This window comes from Panthera uncia, chromosome A2 (assembly GCF_023721935.1).
Source record: "Panthera uncia isolate 11264 chromosome A2, Puncia_PCG_1.0, whole genome shotgun sequence".
In the NCBI taxonomy this organism is placed as follows: domain Eukaryota; kingdom Metazoa; phylum Chordata; class Mammalia; order Carnivora; family Felidae; genus Panthera; species Panthera uncia.
Window position 1 is genome coordinate 7732635 of NC_064816.1, and position 20864 is coordinate 7753498.

At 55.2% G+C, this 20864-nt stretch overlaps 1 protein-coding gene across 4 annotated transcripts in view; it reads left to right on the forward strand.

Moving 5' to 3' along the window:
- Positions 1-17741, forward strand: part of LDLR (low density lipoprotein receptor) — a 39287-nt gene extending 21546 nt beyond the window's left edge. For all 4 annotated transcript variants that reach the window (XM_049639853.1, XM_049639854.1, XM_049639855.1 and 1 more), the window contains 13 exons: positions 1284-1406; positions 2652-2771; positions 3220-3345; positions 5342-5513; positions 5605-5832; positions 8382-8500; positions 8710-8849; positions 10879-11020; positions 11132-11284; positions 11531-11713; positions 14071-14148; positions 15216-15373; positions 16000-17741. In XM_049639853.1, coding sequence (XP_049495810.1) covers positions 1284-1406; positions 2652-2771; positions 3220-3345; positions 5342-5513; positions 5605-5832; positions 8382-8500; positions 8710-8849; positions 10879-11020; positions 11132-11284; positions 11531-11713; positions 14071-14148; positions 15216-15373; positions 16000-16035 — 1778 coding nt within the window. In that variant the 3' untranslated portion in view covers positions 16036-17741. The remainder of the gene's footprint in view (positions 1-1283; positions 1407-2651; positions 2772-3219; positions 3346-5341; positions 5514-5604; positions 5833-8381; positions 8501-8709; positions 8850-10878; positions 11021-11131; positions 11285-11530; positions 11714-14070; positions 14149-15215; positions 15374-15999) is intronic.
- Positions 17742-20864: the final 3123 nt, after the last annotated feature.

Genomic DNA, 20864 nt, shown 5'->3' on the forward strand with positions numbered 1-20864 from the left:
CTTGCGGTGGAGGGATTCCCCTCCTGGGAATGACCCCCGAGTAACTCGCACCTGTAATCAGAGATGGGCTCAGGATCACGCAGAGCAGCACTGGCCTAACAGCAAAATACTAGAAGCAACCCAGGTGTTCATCAGCAGAGTTAATTTAAAAAATTGTTTTAAACTGTGGTGAGACACGTGTAACACAAGGATACTAGTGGGCTTATTTTGTTGTTGTTCTTAATTTTTTTTTAATGTTTATTTATTTATTTTTGAGAGAGAGACAGAGCATGAGCAGGGGAGGAACAGAGAGAGAGGGAGACACAGAATCCGAAACAGGCTCCAGGCTCCGAGCTGTCAGCACAGAGCCCGACGCGGGGCTTGAACTCACAAACCGTGAGATCATGACCTGAGCTGAAGCTGGATGCTCAACTGACTGAGCCACCCAGACACCTCCTGTTTGTTTTTGTTTTTGTTTTTTTTAAGGGCGTGCACACGCACAAGCAGGGGAGGGGCAGACAGAAGGAGAGACAGAATCCCAAGCAGGCTCTGCGCCATCAGTGCAGAGCCTGATGCAGGGCTTGAACTCACGAACCGTGAGGTCATGACCTGAGCCAAAACCAAGAGTCGGATACTTAACCGACTCCGCCACCCGGGCGCCCCAATGAACAATATTTTAAACACTGTATCCTTGTGGGGCGCCCGGGTGGCGGAGTCAGTTAAGTGTCCAACTCTTGATCTTAAGTCTTGATGGAGAAAAAAATATTTTTAATTATAGTACTTAGAGACTGAAACAAACTTTTGTGAACAAGAAGTTAAATTCTGATAATGGACTTTTTAAAAATTGTGTTGGGGTGCTTGGGTGGCTCACGTGGGTGCCTGGGTGGCTCACGTGTACGATTTCAGCTCAGGTCATGAGCTCATGGTTCGTGAGTTCGAGCCCCGCATTGAGTTCCCTACTGTCAGTGTGGAGTCCGCTTTGGAGTTTTGGATCCTCTGTCACCCTCTCCCTTTGTCCCTCCCCCAATTGCACGCACACGTGTGCGCGCTCCCTCTCTCTCTCTCTCTCTCTCTCTCTCTCTCTCAAACTAGCTAACTGAATAAAAATTGTAGTCACCTGCGTATAACAAATTTTGCCTTCGTCACCATTTTTAACGGTTTATTTCTGTGACACTGATTACATCATGTTTTATTTATGAATACATTTACATATAATCTCGTATAAATGAACTATCATGTTAATAAAGAGTAGTAAGCGGGCTCTTGCAGCTCAGAAGCACCTGACTCCCTTCTCTGGCTCTTAGTGACGCTGTGCGAGGGGCCCAACAAGTTCAAGTGCCACAGCGGCGAATGCATCACCCTGGACAAAGTGTGCAACTCGGTCCGGGACTGTCGGGACTGGTCGGACGAGCCTCTGAAGGAGTGCGGTGAGCCTCGGGATGCAGGTGGCTCTTGAACTTGTGGGGAGCCGGAGTGGGACTCAGACATGGATACTTTGGGGGCTGCAAGGCTCCTGCCCAGCCGTGCCCGTGAGTGCTTTAGCTCCGGGGCAACACGGACGTGGGGGTCCTTGGGGATAAGTGGCTTTGTTTCCAAGCCTGTGTTCACATCTGTAGGATGGGACAGTGATGGTTCACATACCCTGCTGGGGGGTGGCTGATGGGATGCTTGTAAAGTTTCAGCAGGGCTCCGTGAACCATAACTATGTAAATATTTTGGACTTTACCAGCTGTAAGGTCTGTCACAGCTATTCAGCGGGGTGTTACAGCAGGAAAACGGCATACGGATGTACACGCACGCGCACTTGAATGCGTGTGGCCGTGCTCCAAGAAAACCTTATTATGGACACCGATGTTTGGATTTCACAGACCTTTTATGTGGCACAAAATGCTGGTTATCTTCGGATTCTTATTTTTCTTTTCAACCATTTAAAAACCGTAAAAACTGTCCTTAGCTTTCGGGCAAGAACAGATGGTGGGTTGGCTTTGGCCGAAGCCCTGTGAAAAGCGCCAGGTCGTGGATGCTGGACCTTAAGCGCCCTGAGTCCGGTCCAGCACTGTTGGGCAAGTGATTTAGCCTCGCCTGGGCCTCAGTTTCCACAACTGTAGTTGAGCTATCTATAGGGCTGTTGGGAGTTCGTATATGCAACCGTGGAACACGGTTTTTATTTTTTTATAATCAAGAACATTTTGAAATGTGGTTGACAAAAAAATAACGTTTAGATTTACCTTCTTAACCAGTTTTAGGGGTAAAATTCAGCAGTGTTAGTACATTCGCGTGGTCCTACAGCCCTCACCACCATCCATCTTGAGAACTTCCTCATCTTCCCAAACTGGGCCTCTGTGCCGGTGAAACACTGACTCCCCGCCCCCTCCCCCAGCCCCTACCCCCCCCCCCATCTACTTCCTGTCTCTGACTTTGACTCCACTAAGGACCTCCTAGGAGTGAATCCTCCAGTGTTTGTCCATCTGTGCCTGGCGTATTTCACTCAGCGGAATGTCTTCCAGGTTCATCCATGGCATTGCACGTGACAGTGGTTATTTTAAGACCTTTTAGGGGACTTGGTAGTTCACTGGCCTCCACGTCATTGTGGTGATTACGATAAGGCTGATGCGATAGCGCAGGGAGGCTGATGACCTGAGCGTGACCGGTCTGTGTCCCTCCTGTCTCAGAGACCGACGAGTGTCTGGACAACAGGGGCGGCTGCTCCCACATCTGCAACGACCTCCAGATCGGCTATGAGTGCTCGTGCCCCGAGGGCTTCCAGCTGGTGGACCAGCGAAGATGTGAAGGTGATTCCCGAGCCGCCTCGGCCCTTTCCCCTCGGGTGGTGGCCCAACCCTCTGTGCCTCAGTTTCCCCCTCTGTTAAGTGGGCACGAAAGCGGTCCTGACCTCACAGGCCTGTTGGGAGGATTTGATGAGGTGCCAAATGCAGGGGCCATTCTAGCACAGGCTTGGCCCCTGAGGAGCACCCTGGCCTTGCCTTTGGGGATTAATAATTAAGAAAGAAATCTCGGCTGACGCAGCCTTTGCTCTGCTTGGCTGCACACCTGAGGTGAACGGGGAGGTCAGGGTCACTGCTGGAGATGACACTTGGCTATTTCAGTGTGTTCGTTTCTGAACCTGATGGTCACCACGACCCTGCCACTGGGAGGGATGGCTTTCGGTGGGAGCCCTCACTCCCGTCAGCACCCCATGAGGAAGAAGCCCCAAACCCCCTTCTGTGTCCCGGCTTGCAGATATCGATGAGTGTCGGGATCCTGACGTGTGCAGCCAGCTCTGCGTGAACCTCGAGGGCAGCTACAAGTGCGAGTGCGAGGCGGGTTTCCAGCTGGACCCCCTCACCAAGGCCTGCAAGGCTGTGGGTGAGCCGGGGGCGGGGGCGGGGACGGCGCCGGGAGCAGATGCGGTGGCGGGTTTCATCATGTGAACTTTGCATACACTCCAAAGACCCGGGCAGACCGTGTGCCCTCTGGCAGAGGGATGAGCGGCCCAGTTAGGAACTCGCTGGGAGGCTGCCCGCACATGTCCAGCTTCTCTGGGGACACAGGTCAATTGCACAGGGGATGGTTTGCGGCCCCCAGCCCGGCCAATGGCTTTAGGGGACAAGAGGTGAAAAGCAATGGCCCTATGAAGGGCCCGCTCCCCCTCCAGCTGTTTTGGGAGGTCTTTTTGTTTTTTGTTTTTCTTAGAGCTAGAGCATGAGTGGTAGGAGGGGGAGAGGGAGGGAGGGAGGGAGAGAGAGAGAGAGAGAAGGAATTTTAAGCAGGCTCCACGCTCCTTGCAGAGCCAGACATGGGGCTCAATTCCACAACCCTGGGATCATGACCTGAGCCCAAACCAAGAGTTGGATGCTCAACTGACTGAGCCACCCACGCACCCCTTGCTGAAATATTTTAGATCGCCTTCCGTTTCCTCAAGGATCTGTTTTAACCTTGAAGTTTTTCTCCCCTGTTGTCATCCCTTTGTGACCGTTCCTTGGGCTCCCTCTGTCACACCCCGGTGTGTTTCCTGGTTCTGGGGAAAACTGGGGACAGAGATCATAAAACCCTCTAGGATTTGAGATATTACTTTCATTCCAACCTGTAGGGCCAGTGTCTATCCAGATCCTTCCCAGGGGTAGGCGTGGTGTTGTGGGGAGGGGTCCTGAGTGAGGTCCGTTGTTCCCGTGGTCAGCTCATTGGTGAATGTCAGTGTCATGGTTACAGCACAGCCGCCAGAGTCCGGACAACATGGGTTTGAGTCCCAGCTCTGCCGTTTACTAGTTGGTGTGACCTTGGGCTAGTCCCCTCCCCTCTGAGCTCTGATCCCCTTCTGTATAAAGGGACTTTGACAACACCCCTGGCCTCCTAGGAGCGTGAGGATCAGTGAGGGAAAACGTGATATGAACAGCACTGAGCAGAATTTCCTGCCCTAAGGAATCCCTGTGGACACATTAACTTATCATTTCTTCATATTTATGTTCCAAAATGTAAAATGCTGGGGACCCAGTGTTTTATTTATTTTTTAAAGTTTATTTATTTTGAGAGAAAGAGAGAGAGTGCATGAGCAGGGGAGGGGCAGAGAGAGAGAGAGAGAGAGAGAGAGAGAGAGAGAATGAATCCCAAGCAGGCTCCAGGCCCTGCACTGTCAGCACAGAGCCAGATGTGGGTCTCGAACTCACACACTTTGAGATCGTGACCTGAGCCAAAGTCAGACACTTAACTGACTGAGTCACCCAGATGTGGGACCCAGTGTTTTAAAATGTAGGTTTTGTTATCATTCGAGCATGGTGAGGCCAGCAGATCAGGAGACGACCCCACTGGAAAGATTGGTTGTTACAGTTCCCAAGAGGAGGGGGCGTGGCAGCCCCAGGGGCCATACGGGGAAGCGCCAGGTTGCTCCGTGGGAGAGTGAGAGGGGGCACACGTGGGCTGGAGCCTCTTGTGGTTTCCTCGGGCATGAGGTGAGGCAGGGTGAGCAGGCTCACGACTGGCTGGACGGGAGAATCCCAGCAGGCTCTGGGGCCGGGGCGCTGCTCGTGCTGTCTGGTGTCTGTCCCAGGGTGACCCGGGCAGGCGGGTGGATAGTGGCCCAGAGTTCGAGAGCCCAGTAGAGGGGGTGGCAGGTATGGGCTGGCTCGTTTGCACTTGAGGCGGGTTGTGAACAGTCCCTAGGAGCTGGCTGGCCCTGGGAGGGGCTGTCCCTTCTGCTCTGCAAGGCCCAGGATGTCAGGGCCTCAGAACCACATGGTTAATACACTAGGGGGGCCTTTTCCGCCCCATCCTGGGTGTCTTCTCTGGTTCAGTCAGACCCCAAAGGGTGACAAGCGGGAATCGGGGGGTCCTTCTGCTCCCCTGAGCGTCCTTCCTGTGTTCCCAGGCACTATCGCCTACCTGTTTTTCACCAACCGCCACGAGGTGAGGAAGATGACCCTGGACCGCAGCGAATACACCAGCCTCATCCCAAACTTGAAGAACGTGGTCGCCCTGGACACCGAGGTGGCCAGCAACAGAATATACTGGTCTGACCTGTCCCAAAGGAAGATCTACAGGTGAGCCTTGGAGCCACACCCAGTGCTCAACCCCCGGTGGTGCGGGGGCCCCTCTCACTGACGCTCTCCTTCCCCTGCTCCTCCCCCTCAGTACCCAAATCGACAGAGCCCCCGGCTTCTCCTCCTATGACACCGTCGTCAGCGAGGACCTCCAGGCCCCCGATGGGCTGGCGGTGGACTGGATCCACAGCAACATATACTGGACCGACTCCATCCTGGGCACCGTCTCCGTGGCCGACACCAAGGGTGTGAAGAGAAAGACGCTCTTCAAGGAGAAAGGCTCTAAGCCACGTGCCATCGTGGTGGATCCCGTTCACGGGTGGGTGCTGCTAAAGCCGAGGGCCACGGAAGGAACGGAGAACACGGGCGGGGTTCAAGAACTGGTCAGGGCTCCAACCGGGGGAAGGCGTGTGCCCGAGCTGGATTGTCCCCAGCCACAGCGGCTCCTGCTCTCAGGAAAAAGCAGGACCTGAACAGTCGCCCTTCCCCCACCCACGCTTTGGGAGCCAGGGGCCGATCCCTCTTGAGGTTCGCTGTGGTCCCCGAGATGGGAGCGGGCCCTGGAAAGCTGTGCCCTCAGGACGAGAGCCCCAAAACCAGAAGTTAGAATATGGATTTTTTTAAAGTTTATTTACTTTGAGAGAGATGGTGTGAGCAGGAGAGGGGCAGAGAGAGAGAATCCCAAGCAGGCTCCATGCTGTCAGCACAGAGCCCGATGCGGGGGCTCAAACTCACAAGATCATGAGATCAAGACCTGAGCCGAAACCAAGAGTCAGACGCTTAACCGACTGAGCCACCCGGGCGCCCCAAAGTAGGGATGTTTAAAATGGTATTCAAAATTAGTACTTATTTAAATCCCGATTTGGGATTTTATGGCCGAGTATCCTGTGCCTGGGTAGGAAAGGTCAGAACAGTCAGCTCTGATGGTAGTTTTGGGGAGGACGTCACGGGGAGTGAAGGTCGCCATGCCTCGGAGCCCCCAGGCGGGTGTTTGCAGGGCCCGCGGCTGACTCAGCAGCTCCGGGGCCCACTTGGGGGGTACCTGTGTCCCCGCCCCGTGTACTGAGCCTGTTAACACCACACTTGCTGGACGTGGAATTGCACAATTCTGGAAGGGCAGCCTGGCGGCAACAATCAGAGGAAAGGGGAACTCGGGAGAGAAGCACGAATCGGGTGGGCTAGAGCTGGGGTGCAGGTGGGGCTGGGTCCCCATTGAACAAAACATTTGTTCTCATTTGGCGGAGGGCCACTCGGTTGAGTGACTTTATTCCCGCGGCTTTCAGAAAGAGAGAGACTCCCGGAGAAAACCCCTTAGATACAAGTCGTGGTGCGTACGTGCGTGTGTCGTCTGCTCTTGTGTTTCTTTCCCCCCGCAAATAGCCACACGTGATCACACAGTGTTCATCTGGCTTTTTCGTTTGGCGTATGGGGTTCATTCCCTGTTGGCTTGTTGAGCCACGGTTTCCTGGTACCCAGTGTGTGGAAATTTAGTTATTTTTCCCCCTTACCTCACACAAAGGCTGCAGATACCTTTGAATACCTTTGAATGTGAGTCACTGCAGTTTACCTGCAGGACTTGTAGATTCTAGATTCTTCATTCCGGAAGTTGGATTACCAGCTCCGGGGGGTACGGGCGTGGATAGAGCAGCAAATTGTCGTTCACCTGGATTGTGAAACCGACCCTCCGTCTAGAAGGGCACCCGAAGACTCCTTTCCCTCACTGTCGGCAGCAGGTTTTCACTCTTGCCAGTCATTGTGGGGAGACTGCCGGTACGTTTGTCTGCTTATGAGTTCGAGCATCTCTTCAGAAGCTCAAAAGCCATCGGAGATCCGCTGCTAAGTGTAGATGGGAAAGCAGCGAACGCAGGCACGTGCGCAGGGATTTGTAGCCCCACGTTCGCAGCTGCCAGGGTATGGGCCCCCCCGGCAGACGAAGGAGAAACTAAATGTGGCCCGTCCACCCAATGGCATTTTACTCAGTCTCAAAAAGGAAGTAAATTCTGGCACCAGGGACGAACCTTGGGGACATTATGCTAAGTGCGAGAAGCCAGACACAAAAGGACACATAGTATAGGATTCTACTTCCAGGGGGTCCCTAGAGGAGTCCCATTCATAGAGTCAGAAAGCCGAGTGGTGGGTGCAGGGGGCTGGGGGAGGTGGAGGCGGCATTTAATGGGGTCAGAGTTTCAGTTTGGGAAAGTGGGAAAGTTCCGGGGATGGCTGGCGGGGATGGCTGCATGGCGGTCTATGTGTACTTAATGCCACTGGCTGGATACTTAAAAACAAAAACGATCAAGATGGTTTGGGGCGCCTGGGTGGCTCAGTCGGTTGAGTGTCCGACTTCAGCTCAGGTCATGATCTCACGGTTCACGGGTTCGAGCCCCGCGTCGGGCTCTGGGCTGATGGCTCGGAGCCTGGAGCCTGTTTCGGATTCTGTGTCTCCCTCTCTCTCTGCCCCTCCCCCACTCATGCTCTGTCTCTCTCTGCCTCTCAAAAACAAACATAATAAATAAATAACAAGATGGTTTATGTGGCGTATATTTTGCCACAATTAAAAAAATCGTTTTAAAGCAAAAAACAAATTATAAAATTAAAAATGTATAAAAGCCTTCAGAAAGGCTGAAGGGTATACATTACGGGTCCCGGTCCTGACGTTGGAATCAAAGTCTCCCTTTGTTCTTGAAGGTTCTAAATCCTGCCAGGTCTCCCCATGTTGCAGGCACTAGGGTAGCAGAAGAACCAGTCCAAGGTCTCCTTGGGGGGCTTCTTACAATTCCTGGCCTGCTGCTCCAGATGGAGGCCGCTCTTCGGGGCACGCTGGGCACCTCCCCCACTGACCTTCTCCTGTTCATGCTACTCTCCCACCAGCTTCATGTACTGGACGGATTGGGGAACCCCCGCCGAGATCAAGAAGGGGGGTCTGAACGGCGTCGATGTTTACTCGCTAGTGACGGAGGACATCCAGTGGCCCAATGGCATCACCCTGGGTATGTCCTTGGGACCGTGGTCCCTGGGGTCCACACGGCCCCTGAATGGGGTTGTCACTCATACATGGTGGTGGGTTGTTGGGGCTACTTTTCTGGGCACATCTCCGCCGGGTCCTTGGGGGTGCTCCTTCCTGCGGGGAGTGGAGTGGCCAGGCCCGGGCCCCTTGGGCGTCGGCGTGTGACCTCTCCTTGTCCACTGTGGGTTCTAGATCTTTCTGGTGGCCGCCTCTACTGGGTTGACTCCAAGCTCCACTCCATCTCGAGCATCGATGTCAACGGCGGGAACCGGAAGACCGTTTTGGAGGATGAGAAAAAGCTGGCACACCCCTTCTCCTTGGCCATCTTTGAGGTGGGGGCTGGAAGCAAGTGGTTGCTCCTTGGGCGCCTGAGGGGATTCACATCCAAGTCCCGGTTACTGAGCACGACTGACATAGGAGGCATAAGCGCTCAGGCTAATGGGTCAGCCCACATTGGCTAGTTCATCCAAGCCAGGACTAACTTAGAAGACTGTCTGTGGCTGTGAAAAGGTCTTAGATCTGGAGTTATTTCTATTTTCTTCTCATCAAAAGAGTCAAAGATTTGTTGCTTGGTTTTTGGGTTTTTTTTTTTTTTAATGTTCATTTTTTCTTTGAGACAGAGATCACAAATGGGGGAGGGACAGAAAGAGAGGTTGAGAGAGAGAATCTCGAGCAAGCTCCATGCTGTCAGCACAGAGCCTGACGCAGGGCTAGATCCCACAAACCATGAGACCGTGACCCGAGCCGAAATCAACAGTCAGACGCTTAACTGAGTCACCCAGGGACCCCCACGTTGCTTTTTTTTCTTTTCTTTTTTTTTTCTTAAGTAAACTCTACCCCCAGTGCGGGGCTCGAACTCACGACTCTGAGATCAAGAGTCACACACTCTCCCAACAGCTCTCCGAGCACGCCCTCTCCAAAAGAGTCTTAGAGTAGGAATTCTCCCTTGGAGGCCATCTTGCCGCCCAGGGGACATTTGGCACTTTCTGAAGACTTTGCTTGTTGCATTTGAGGGGGGGTTACTAGTTCCTAGTGGATAGAGGCTGGTGACCACCCTTCAAAGAGAAGAGGGGACCAGCCAAAGTGGGTTGTCTGGCCCGAGTAGCGCCACAGCGGAGAACGGCTCTGAGGCAATGTTGCTATATTCGTACACCCGTGTTCAAGCAGCAGGATCCACAACAGCCCAGAGGTGGAAGCGACCTGGGTCCCATCAGAGCTGATCTGCTAAACAAGATGTATATCTATACACTGGAATGTGGTTCAGCCTGAAAAAGGAAGGAAATTCTAACACATGCTCCAACACGGACGAGCCTTGAGGGAACTAAGCCAGACACAAAAGGACAGATGCTGTAGAATTCCATTTTTTTTTTTAAACTTTTTAAAGTGCGCATGCGGGCGAGCAAAGGAGGGGCAGAGAGAGAGGGAGACCGAATCCCAAGGCGGCTCGAACCTCAGATGTGGGGCTGGAACTCATGAACCGTGAGATCATGACCTGAACTGAAATCCAGAGTCAGAGGCTTAACCAGCTGAGCCACCCACGTGCCCCTGTAGAATTCCACTTACATGAGGTCCCTAGAGGAGTCCCATCCATAGAGACAGGAAGTAGAGGGGGGGGGGGGGGGGGGGGGGGGGGGGGAGTCAGTATTTCATGGGGACAGAGTCTCAGTTTGGGAAGATGAGAAAGTTTGGGGCATGGGTGGTGGGGAGGGCTGTACAACCATGTGAATGTATTTCATGCTACTGAACACACTGAAAAAGGGTTAAGATGGTCAGTTTTGTGTGTATTTTATACATTTGAACTTTTTGAGTTTTTAAAAATGTTTTCATTTATTTTTGAGAGAGACAGAGTGTGAGCAGGGGAGGGTCAGAGCGAGAGGGAGACACAGAATCTGAAACAGGCTCCAGGCTCTGAGCTGTCAGCAGACAAACTGTGAGACCGTGACCTGGGCCGAAGTCGTCGGACCCCCAAGCCGACTGAGCCACCCAGGCGCCCCACAATTAGAACTTTTTTATTTTGTAAAAAAATTTTTAATGTTTATTTTTGAAAGAGAGAGAGAGAGAGAGGGGCAGACAAAGCATGAGCAGGGGAGGGGAGAGAGAGAGGGAGACCCAGAATCCGAAGCAGGCTCCAGGCTCTGGTCAGCACAGAGCCCGACGTGGGGCTCAAACTCACGAACCGTGAGATCACGACCTGAGCCGAAGTCAGACGCTCAACTGACTGAGCCACGCAGGTGCCCCAAAACTTTTTTTGAAGAAAAAATAAACGAGGCTAGTACCACCTAGTGCTGCTTCTTCCCGGAGACTCGTGTGCCCTCTGCCCATGGTTAATGGGATCTGCCATCTCTTTTCATGCCCACGTAGGATAAAGTATTTTGGACGGACATCATCAATGAAGCCATTTTCAGTGCCAACCGCCTCACAGGCTCAGACATTAGTCTGCTAGCAGAAAACCTGTTGTCCCCGGAGGACATTGTCCTTTTCCACAACCTCACACAGCCAAGAGGTAAAGACGGGGTGACTGCCTCCCCCCTCCGCTTCCCTGCTGTTATTTCTGGAACTTTCCAGAATTTTCTGATCTTGTTCTCACCCTGACTCCCTGCCTCTTCCGCCTCAGGGGTGAACTGGTGTGAGAGGACGGCCCTCCGCAACGGTGGCTGCCAGTACCTGTGTCTCCCGGCCCCACAGATCAACCCCCACTCACCCAAGTTCACCTGTGCCTGCCCGGATGGCATGCTGCTGGCCAAGGACATGAGGAGCTGCCTCATAGGTAGGGGCACCAGCCTGGGCACGAGTCCTGCTTCCGCCACCCTTGTGTCTGTAACACTCGTGAATCTCCCGTTTGGAGTACAACCAATGATGGAGTAACAACACCGTTATTAGCGGGTTTCAATTTTCACTACGTTGTTTTTCTTTGTGGCCAACGGCACGCACTTCCTCTCCGTTGTCACGAGCAGCACAGTTATCAGAGGGGCACTTGGGCCGCGGGGCACTCAGGAAATGTTTCTTCTTTCAGAGCCCGAACCTGTCGTGACCCCCTGGGCGACCTCCACGGTCACGGTCAGGCCAACGGTGCGCTCCACAGCCGTGAGGACGACAGTGCGCCCCCCAACCGCGGAGCCAAAGCACACAGCCGGCCCGTGGTCCGTGGCCAGCCCTGAGTTCACCACGCCTGAGACGGTGACAGTGTCCCACCAAGGTAGACGTCGGGACTACCCTGGGCCCTGGTTTAACAGCTCGGGCATCTCGATGGGCTAAGGGAATCTTGGTGAAGGGATGGAGTGGGCTTAGCTTTCGCCCCTGCACTTTCTGACCTGGCCTGTGCCTCGCGGAAGCCTCCGTTCCCCTCTCTGTTAAATGGGGCTGATAACAGTGCCCGCCAACCCCCCCTAAGGCGTGTGAAGGCTTTGGGTGCGAGGTGGCGGCTTATCCCAGAGGCCTCCAGGCACAGGGACCTGAAACATTATCGAGGCCCCTTTGATGACCTGTTTTCAGGCACTTGCCCAACAGGGCCAGGGTGAGGCGGTGAGGCACTCCCTTGGGCACCATCTGAGGGCGTACCAAAAGCCCAGCACTTAATATTTTACTACATTATTTTTTTTTAGTATTTTTTTACTGTTTATTTTCGAGAGAGCGAGCGAGCGCACTCATGACAGAGCATGAGCAGGGGAGTGGCAGAGAGAGAGGGAGACACAAAATTGGAAGCAGGCCCAGGCTCTGAGCTGTCAGCACAGAACCTGAATGCAGGGCTTGAACCTGTGAACTGTGAGATCCTGACCTGAGCCAAAATCAGATGCTTAACCTACTGGGCCACCCAGGTGCCTCTTTAATGTTTATTTTTGGGAGAGAGAGAGAGAATGAGCAGGGGAGGGGCAGAGAGAGGGACAGACAGAGGATCCAAAGCAGGCTCTGAGCTGACAACAGAGGGCCCAATGGGGGGCTTGAACCCACAAACCGTGAGATTCTGACCTGAGCCAAAATCAGATGCTTAACCGACTGAGCCACCCAGGTGCCCAACTACATTAAAAAAAAAAAAATCACCAAACTGTGGGCCATGGGCCAAACACTTGGTTTTGTAAATATAGTTTGATCAGAGCCAGGGTCTCAAAGAGGTAAAAATGTGATCCTTTGTCATGGGATCTCGGCCTTAATTTTTATTAAACAAAAACCAAAAAACACCACACACATTAGGATGTTACTTGATTACTAAAGTCTTTTTGGTGAGAGGCAGGGGGGAGGCTCTAAGTTTTTGCTTGTGGGTAGTGCCTCGTTGTCCTCACCCTACCAGTCTCAAGGTCAGAGCTGGGCTCTCAGTGAAATCAGTGGAAGACTTGCCATTCATCTCTTTGGCCACCAGAGGGCCCCTGTCCCGGAGTTCAATCAGCTAGAAAATGGAGCCCCTAGACTTTTTTTTGGCCAGAAAAAAAAAGGGAGGCATCAGCAAGTTTCAGACATTTTCCCCCACTCAGAGTAGCTAAAGCCCCTGTGCAACCATAAACAAGGTAAAGCGGGGACTGCTGTGGTCAAGGGAGGCCGGGAAACCTTTTTGCTTGGGGGTGCCCCTGCTTGAAAACCCATTTCCCAGACAGGCCCGTCTAGGGCGTCTCGATTTTGGTGAATGAGTCCTTTTAAGGGAAAAACTTCTCAAAGATCTTGCTGCTGCCTTATTTATTTATTTTAATAAATTATTTATTTATTTATTTACTTTGAGGGAGGGGGAGGTGCAAAGAGAGAAGGAGAGAGAATCCCAGGCAGGCTCTGTGCTCAGTCTCATGAACCATGAGGCCATGACCTGAGCCGAGATCAAGAGTCGGATGCTTAACCGACTGAGCCACCCGGGCACCCCACCTTAAGTTATTTTTGTTAAAAGTTTTCTTAAATCTGAGCCGATGTCAAAGTAGAAAGTCCATGCACCCAGGTGGGGTTGACTTTAACTGGTGACCTACGTACATGTGGCCCAGGTGTGGTCTTTCAGTCTTCCCAGCCTGTTTGCCTGCTTGAAGGACTTTAAACTTTGATTTGCACGGGGCCCTTACAGGGCTCAGGTGCACATTCATGGTTGTGTAACGAGGTCTCCCCCAATATTTATTAACTGGGGACAGTTGAGACAGGACTAGGGCGCTTCGGCGCGATCCAAGCCAGGCACTGGGGTTGCTGCACGGTATGGAGTCACGTGGTGGCCGCTGCCCCACCCAGAACGGTCTCATTTCCATCAAATGCAGACCCAGGGTGAAAAATTCCACCAGCGGCCTCACCAACTGTTGAGAACGTACCTGCAGGCTTTTGCCTCCCAGACCGTTGGCCCCTTTCCCAGAGCCTCGTAACACCTGGCTGAAGGGCCCTCTTAAATCCGCTCCATAACCGTGTCTGCTAATGAATAAGGCCCCAGCGTGGTGCCTCCCAAACCCGGGAGTCCCTCCGAGTCGCTTTGAGCTTTTAAGGACGCCGAGCAGCACCAGGCGTTTTTCTCGCGCGTGTCGGCGGCCGCACACCTGCCGCGTTTTCCGTGGCCCTCGCTGTGGATCCGAACCTCACTTTCTCCCCTCTCCCGAGCAGCCCTGGGCGACGCTGCCAGCAGAGGAGACGAGGAGAGACCGAGGAGCGTGGGGGCCCTGTATGTCATCCTCCCCATCGGTAAGCCCATCGGGCCCGCCCCACTTCCCGGCTCCCCGCCGGAGGACCGCCCTGCCCAGCCAGCCGGTCCGGTCCACCCGTACGCCCAGGATGGGGGCGCCCCCCCCCCCCCCCCCCCCCCCCCCCCCGCCCACGTGCCCTGTTCATCACTGCGGCCCCCTTTGTAGCTCCATTCACTCAACAAATCCGGTCGAGCGCCTGCTGTAAGGCCGCTTCTGGGCCGTGGGGCCGCAGCTGTCCCCGCCGCTGGGTCAGCTGCGGGAAGGGGGCTGCAGGGAAGGCCTCCCGCCACCGGAGGGGCGCCTCCTGGCAAACGGTGCTCTTGTAGGGGGAGTTTGGGGGGTTCTACACCCCCCCATCCCTGTCCATCGTAACTCCGTTAGCATCACACCTGATTTTCCTTTTCTAAGGAAATCCTTCTGAGGTGTCCCTTCCCCACCCCCAGCCCACTCACAGGACCTGCACTTTAGTGCCCAGTGGCCGTCTGGCTCTGAGTTGACAGGTGGCAGTGGGACCCTTGCCTCCAGAACAAGGCCCCCACCCTGTGTCCTCCCAGCAGAGCCTGAGGCTGTCCCACACCCTGGGCAGTGGCCAGGGTTTTTGTTTGTTTTTTGTTTTTTTTTTACAAACCTGGGCTGGGTGAGCCCTTGGCTGTCCCCTGGATCTGGGAGGGGCAGGGCGCACCACCCGGGGGTCCCCTCATAAACGAGGCAGAGAGCACCCAGATGGGAGAAGAGAATGAGTTTGGCCGTGTCCATAGAGAACAGTCCCATTTCTGAAAGAGCCCTGTGTGTGGTGACTCAGAAGCACCTGGAAGAATCGACTGCGGTCGGGTATTTCCGGGGCGAGCCAGTCACAGCGGGCTTCGAGTTGGAGACTGGTCATGTGTATGGGTAGGTTCCCCACCCCCACCCCACCCCCCCGACCCCGCAGTGGACAAGTATGGCTTGAAATTGGAACAAAAAAACCCTATAGAAGTCCGAAGCCGGGAGTTTGCAGGCGGCATCACTTGGGGACGTAGGGCTCTGGGGCCACCTGCTGACCGGGCTGGCCACCTCGCCCTGCAGTGCTGCTCATCCTCCTGGGCTTCGGGACCTTCCTTCTCTGGAAGAACTGGCGGCTGAAAAGCATCAACAGCATCAACTTTGACAACCCCGTGTACCAGAAGACCACGGAGGACGAGGTCCACATCTGCTGCAGCCAGGACGGCTACACCTACCCTTCGGTGGGTGCCCTGCGCCGCCCCGGAGGCCCCCTTCCTCCCTGCAAGGCTGTGAGGTCCTCCGGGATGCTCCCGTGGTGGGGGACCGGCAGGGGGACAGGGGATCGGGGGAGGAAAGAAAACAAGAAAGCCAGTGGGGGCTGGGAGGGAGGGAGGGAGGGAGTGCGATTTTAGATAAGGCGGCTGGGGCAGGTCTCCCTGTGCAGGGACAGCCCTCGAGCAGGCTGGTGTGCTTGAGGAACGCAGAGGTGGCCGGAGCGGGGGCTTGGGGGCTGTCGAGGGAGGAGCCGAGTGACAGGGACCATGGCAGACGGAGCAGGGCCTTGTGGGCCATGGGGAGGATTCTGGCTTTGCTCTTAGAAGGTAGGAGCCACGAAGGGTTCTGAGCAGAGGAGGGACTTGACCCGGCTCAGGGCTCACAGGCGCCCTCCCCTGGCTGTGGGAGGAAAGACCGAGCCCCAGGTCGGGAGCCCAGAGCCCAGGGTGGAACCCGGTGTGCTGGTTCAGGCCCACGATGGGCCGGGCTGGCCGCGGGGTGGGGCCGGGAGGGAGCGAGGCGTAGGTGGCCTCTTGCCATGTTTACCGAATGTTGGACTGATCGCTTCCGGCGTTTATCTTTCTGTTGACAGAGACAGATGGTCAGCCTGGAGGACGATGTGGCCTGAGCCGCCGCCTCGACTCCCGTGCTTCCCCGGAACCTGCTGCCCGACGCGGGCAGGAAGAACACTTTCTCCCAGGACCCTTGACCCGCGCCACACCCTTCCTCCTGGTCCCTGCAAAGAAAGAAGTGACCGAAAGCACTGTTGGTGGCCACAGCCTCAGCGCCGGCAGCCGCTTGGCCTGCCTGCCAGAGCTTTGTTTTATATATTTATTCTTCTGGGAGGCAGAACGGGCTTCCGACGCCGCACACGCAACGGGTTGGGGTTGGGTTTTTTTTCTTTCTTTCTGTCTTTCTTTCTCTAGGAATAGCGGAGAAGAGTAGGCCAAAGGAGCTGGGAGGACATCTCTGTCCCCTCCAGGGACCGCTCACTTCTCCCCCCGCCTCCCGACGCACTGATGGAGGAGCACGGGGAGAGGCGGTACATGGCTTTGAACCGCCAGAGCAGGCACTACCCCCGAGGTCCTGGGTAGCTGCCGGACCCCCGCCTCTCTAGCCCGAGCCCCCAAACTCAGGAGTAAGTGCGTTCACCCCTGCCTTGCTGGACGGCCAGAGTTAGCTTTTGCTCTGCTCCCCCCAGATCTGGATCAAACTAGGGTTTCCCCAGCGAGGTTCGTGCCCTCCCTTGACGCCAGGACTCTGGCGTCGCCGTGGCTCTGGCCAAGTGCAGCATCCCGGGGGGGGGGGGGGCCACTGAGGCCCCCCCCTCCATTCCCCGAAACCGTGACAGCTCCCAGAGAGAGCCCGAGCCACCGATCGTCCTTAATATTTATTAAGTGCCTGAGCTACCCGTTACCCGAGGCGCGAAGGCAGCGGCCGCCAACCTCTAAGAGCACCCGTCGCTCTGGGTGTGGCTGTCTGGACCCCAGCTCCTTCCAGGTCCCCTTGCACTTTTTTCGTTGGGGGCCGTATCCTGCGTCAAGTCGACGTTCTTACTATTTTGCACTGGTTTCTGTTCCGGGTGGGAGGGGTCCGTGCAGATGAGCCTGCTGTCTGGGGCCTCCCTCCCCCGCCCCCCCAGCACATCAAAGTCACAATCACGACTCTCCGGCTCGTGTGGCCGCTTCCGTGCAGATGCCCCTGGGCCGTTAATTTCCCCCCCAGAAGACGGTTCGCTTTAGCCCTGCAAGGCATCCCCTGGATGCCCCTTGGCCATTTTTATGGGACTTCGGAAACCAAACTTTCTGATCCTATCACACATGTCACACTCACGACCAAAGAAAGAAGTGCGAGCCTCTTGTGGATTCCTGCCTAAAGTCGTCCAGGGAGTGTCCACGTTCACTGCATGACCACTAAGCACTGCGTCCTACTCTGCAGGAAACTGTGAAAGCCTTTTCTCCTTCGGAAGCATGTAAATAAACTGCTGTACAGATGCGGGGGCGGGGGGGGCGCTTTTTGTTACGTTTGCACTTTGTATATTCGTTAGACATTTATCACTTATATATATGAAACAGAGATCTATTTATTTTTGCAAACCCTGGTTGCTGCATCTGTGACCCCTCTGGGGGCTCTGCATTGGGGGGAAGTTGTCTCTGAGACGCCTCTTAACTTTTGTACAAAGATGATTCGTGCGGGCTTCGCGCGAAGCCCTTCAGGAGAAATGGGTCTGTGTCGGGTTGTTTCGGGGGATGGGTACCGCTTTTTACAACCACTGTATAGAACGTTTTTATAGCCTGAATGTCTTACTGTGATCGATTAAATTTCTTAAACGAACCGCTTGGCTCCTCCTGGAATGCTCTTTTTCCCCTCCTTGTCTGGGCTCCTCCATCTGGACATGGGCCGGACTTTCCCAGGAGGCGGTTCTGGAAAGGGAACATTCCCGAGAGCTCAGGACCGGCTGCGGGCTCCGGGGCGCTTCCCCGAGTTGGGATTTTTTGCTAAGTCTGCACGCTCGTCGCACTGAACTACATCTATACATCTACTGGGCGGCTGCGATACAGGCGAGGGCCTTTTTATTTTATCCACTGCAGTGGCAAAGAGAAGAGTCTGCCCTCAAGGAGCTGACAGCTTAGAAGGGGAAATGGAGGCTGACGACGACATTAGTTTGGAAGGATGTTAAACAGGGTAACAGGGAGAGAGAAGTGACTGGCAGGGAGAAGATTCCCTTAGGGAGGAGTCCGGGGAAGGATTCTCTCAGGAGGTGACGTTTGAGCTGAATCCAGAAGCACAAACGAGGGGAAGAGTGTCCGGGGCCGAGACCTTCGCACTTCGCTCAATCAACACGAGTGATTTGGAAGGAAGCTTCCCTTCACACCCGTGGGCTCCGGGGGTGGTTTGGTGTAAGTTTTCTTACAGGAGGAGACAAAGGCTAAACACCACCTAATTAGTTGCTAAGATACAAACCAAGAGGGGGCGGGCGGCTCAATCCCTTAAGCCTCTGACTTCAGCTCAGGTCATGATCTCATGGTCTGTGAGTTCAAGCCCCGCGTCAGGCCCCGTGCTGACAGCTCAGAGCCCGGAGCCTGCTTCGGATTCTGTGTCTCCTTCTCTCTCTGTTCCAACCCCCGCCCATGCTCTCTCTCAAAAATATTTTTTAAAAATTTAAAAAGATGTAAAGCAAGAGATTTCATAACACAAATCCAAATAATCGTGAGTTCCGGCGAATCTGCCCTCAAATTCCACTGTGGCGACATCTGGCTAGAGCTGTGGGCGTCCAGGTACACGCACCCCCATTCTCTCGTGCACCCAGGTTTTCCCGGCGTCTGGACCCGGAGGCAGGTAGGGCCCCTGTCCCTGAACATCGCAAGTCAAACCACAGTCTAGACGTAGCAGCTGGGGTACAGTCAGGAGCACAGCAGGTCAATGGATGGAACTTAATCCCGGGAACCAAGTATAACAGATCAAATGGGGCAAACCGTAATGACAGGCCACCTCGCGCGATCAGGGTTCCGGTCCAGGTCCCTAGAGGAGTCCCATCCGTAGAGACAGGAAGTAGATGGTGGGAGCCAGGGGCTGGGGAGTTAGTGTCTCATGGGGACAGAGCTTGAGAAGAGCTGAAAGTTCTGGAGACGCATGGTGGGGATGCCAGCCATGGTAACATACTTGATGCCCCTGAATTGGACACTTAAACAGGGGTAAGATGGCAAATTTGATGTTTATATGTATTGGGACGCCATTTAAAATAATACTAAACGATCATTGTTTTTTTGAAGATGGAATTGGGAGGGCGCCTGGGCGGCTCAGTCAGTTGAGCCTCTGACTCTTGATTTCAGCTCAGGTCACGATCCCGGGGTGGTGGGATCGAGCCCCATGTCAGGCTCCATGCTGAGCACGGAGCCTGCTTAAGATTCTTTCTCTCTCTCTCTCTCTCTCTCTCTCTCTCTCTCTCTCCCTCTGCCCCTCTACCCCACTAGCGCTCTTGAGCTCTCTCTAAAATTTAAAAATAAAGACCAAACAGGAGAACAATGAGATAGCCAGAAATGAGCAACAGTGTAAGGTGGGGCTGGTGTTACTGGAACCCAGGAGGGAAGCTGGTGGGAGCGTCCCAGGAGACGCTGTCTACGGCAGAAAAAGGGGGTCGGCGTCTCCCCTCCTCCCGGCGCCCTCTCCCACCAGCGCCCCCCACTGGCTGAACTCAGCAGGGCCTCGGGATCGGGGTTCCCTGTCTCACAGGGCAAAGGGAAGGCCGGCAGGAACGGGCTGGGAGCAGGCGACCCAGTTGAGCTGGGAAGGAGAACACCCTGGGTCGGGCCACCTAGGTGGAGACGGGTGACCTTGGGCCCATTAGAGCCTCAGTTTCCCCAGTTGAAACTGGGGTCAATGCTAACCCCCCACCTCCCAGGCTCGGGCCGTGTAGGGGGCTCTGCGCATGCCTGCAGGACACCGGGAGCGGCAGGGACTGTTATCTTTTCTGTGTCCACAGGGTGGCACTTCCTTCCTTCCTTCCGCCTTTTGTCTTGGGAAGGTTCCAAAATGCCTCTGGGGGTGAAAACTGAACAGACCGCACAGGAAGCGTCGGGGCCGCACACGGACGGTCGATAATTGGTTGATTGACTGAGTTCATGCTCAGCCGCGTGGCAAACGGGACAAATGAACATAAACGGCTTGGCGAACGGAAGGGGCGTGGAGGTGGCCCGAGGATGCAGCGGGGGGTGGGGGGTGGGGGTCCCCGGCCGAGGGCACACGTGAGAGTGGCCAGAGGTGATGGCAGTTTCTGGTGTCTGGCTCAGGCCAGCCGTTTTCTGTTGAAACAGGACCAGTGACTAAAATCCTTCCCGGGCGCTCCCACCGCATCGCCGAATGTGGCACAGGCACGTGGGACTCGGAGCTTCACGACAAGAGCATACCCTTCTTGTGGGGACATGCTCCTTGGTGTGGCCCTCTGAGGAGAGGACAGTATCAAGCGCCCATTTTACAGATGGGAAGGGGGAGGTTCGGGTCACCGAGCTCGGGGGGTCGGGGAGGGGGGACCCAGATGCCACGCTCGCCTCTCCCTACTGGCTGCGAGGAGCGGGGGGGGGGGGGGGGGGGGGGGGGGGCGACGGGGGGACGGATTCCCTGCGCTCAGAACAGGGTCCCCCGTTGGAAGGCCCCAAGTAAGACTGCCCTGGTGCCAGCTCCCTGGTCTGCGGGCTCAGTGCCACCGGGGTGCGGGGTCTGCAGGGGCGAGACGCCTTCTGCAGCTGGGGGTGGTCAACCCCAGCACAGGGTAGAGGGGGCTGGCCGTCCTGTCCTCCCGGCTCTGGGCGCTCAGTAGCTCTGACCGGGACAGGGTCGGGGGTGGGAGGAAGCTGCTCAGCTAAGCTTATACCCCAAGCCGTGTCCTCTGCTGCACCCCCCCCCCCCCCAGCCCAAACCACAGCTGCCTGTGGTGAGTCAGGCTGGAGCCTGCCGGCT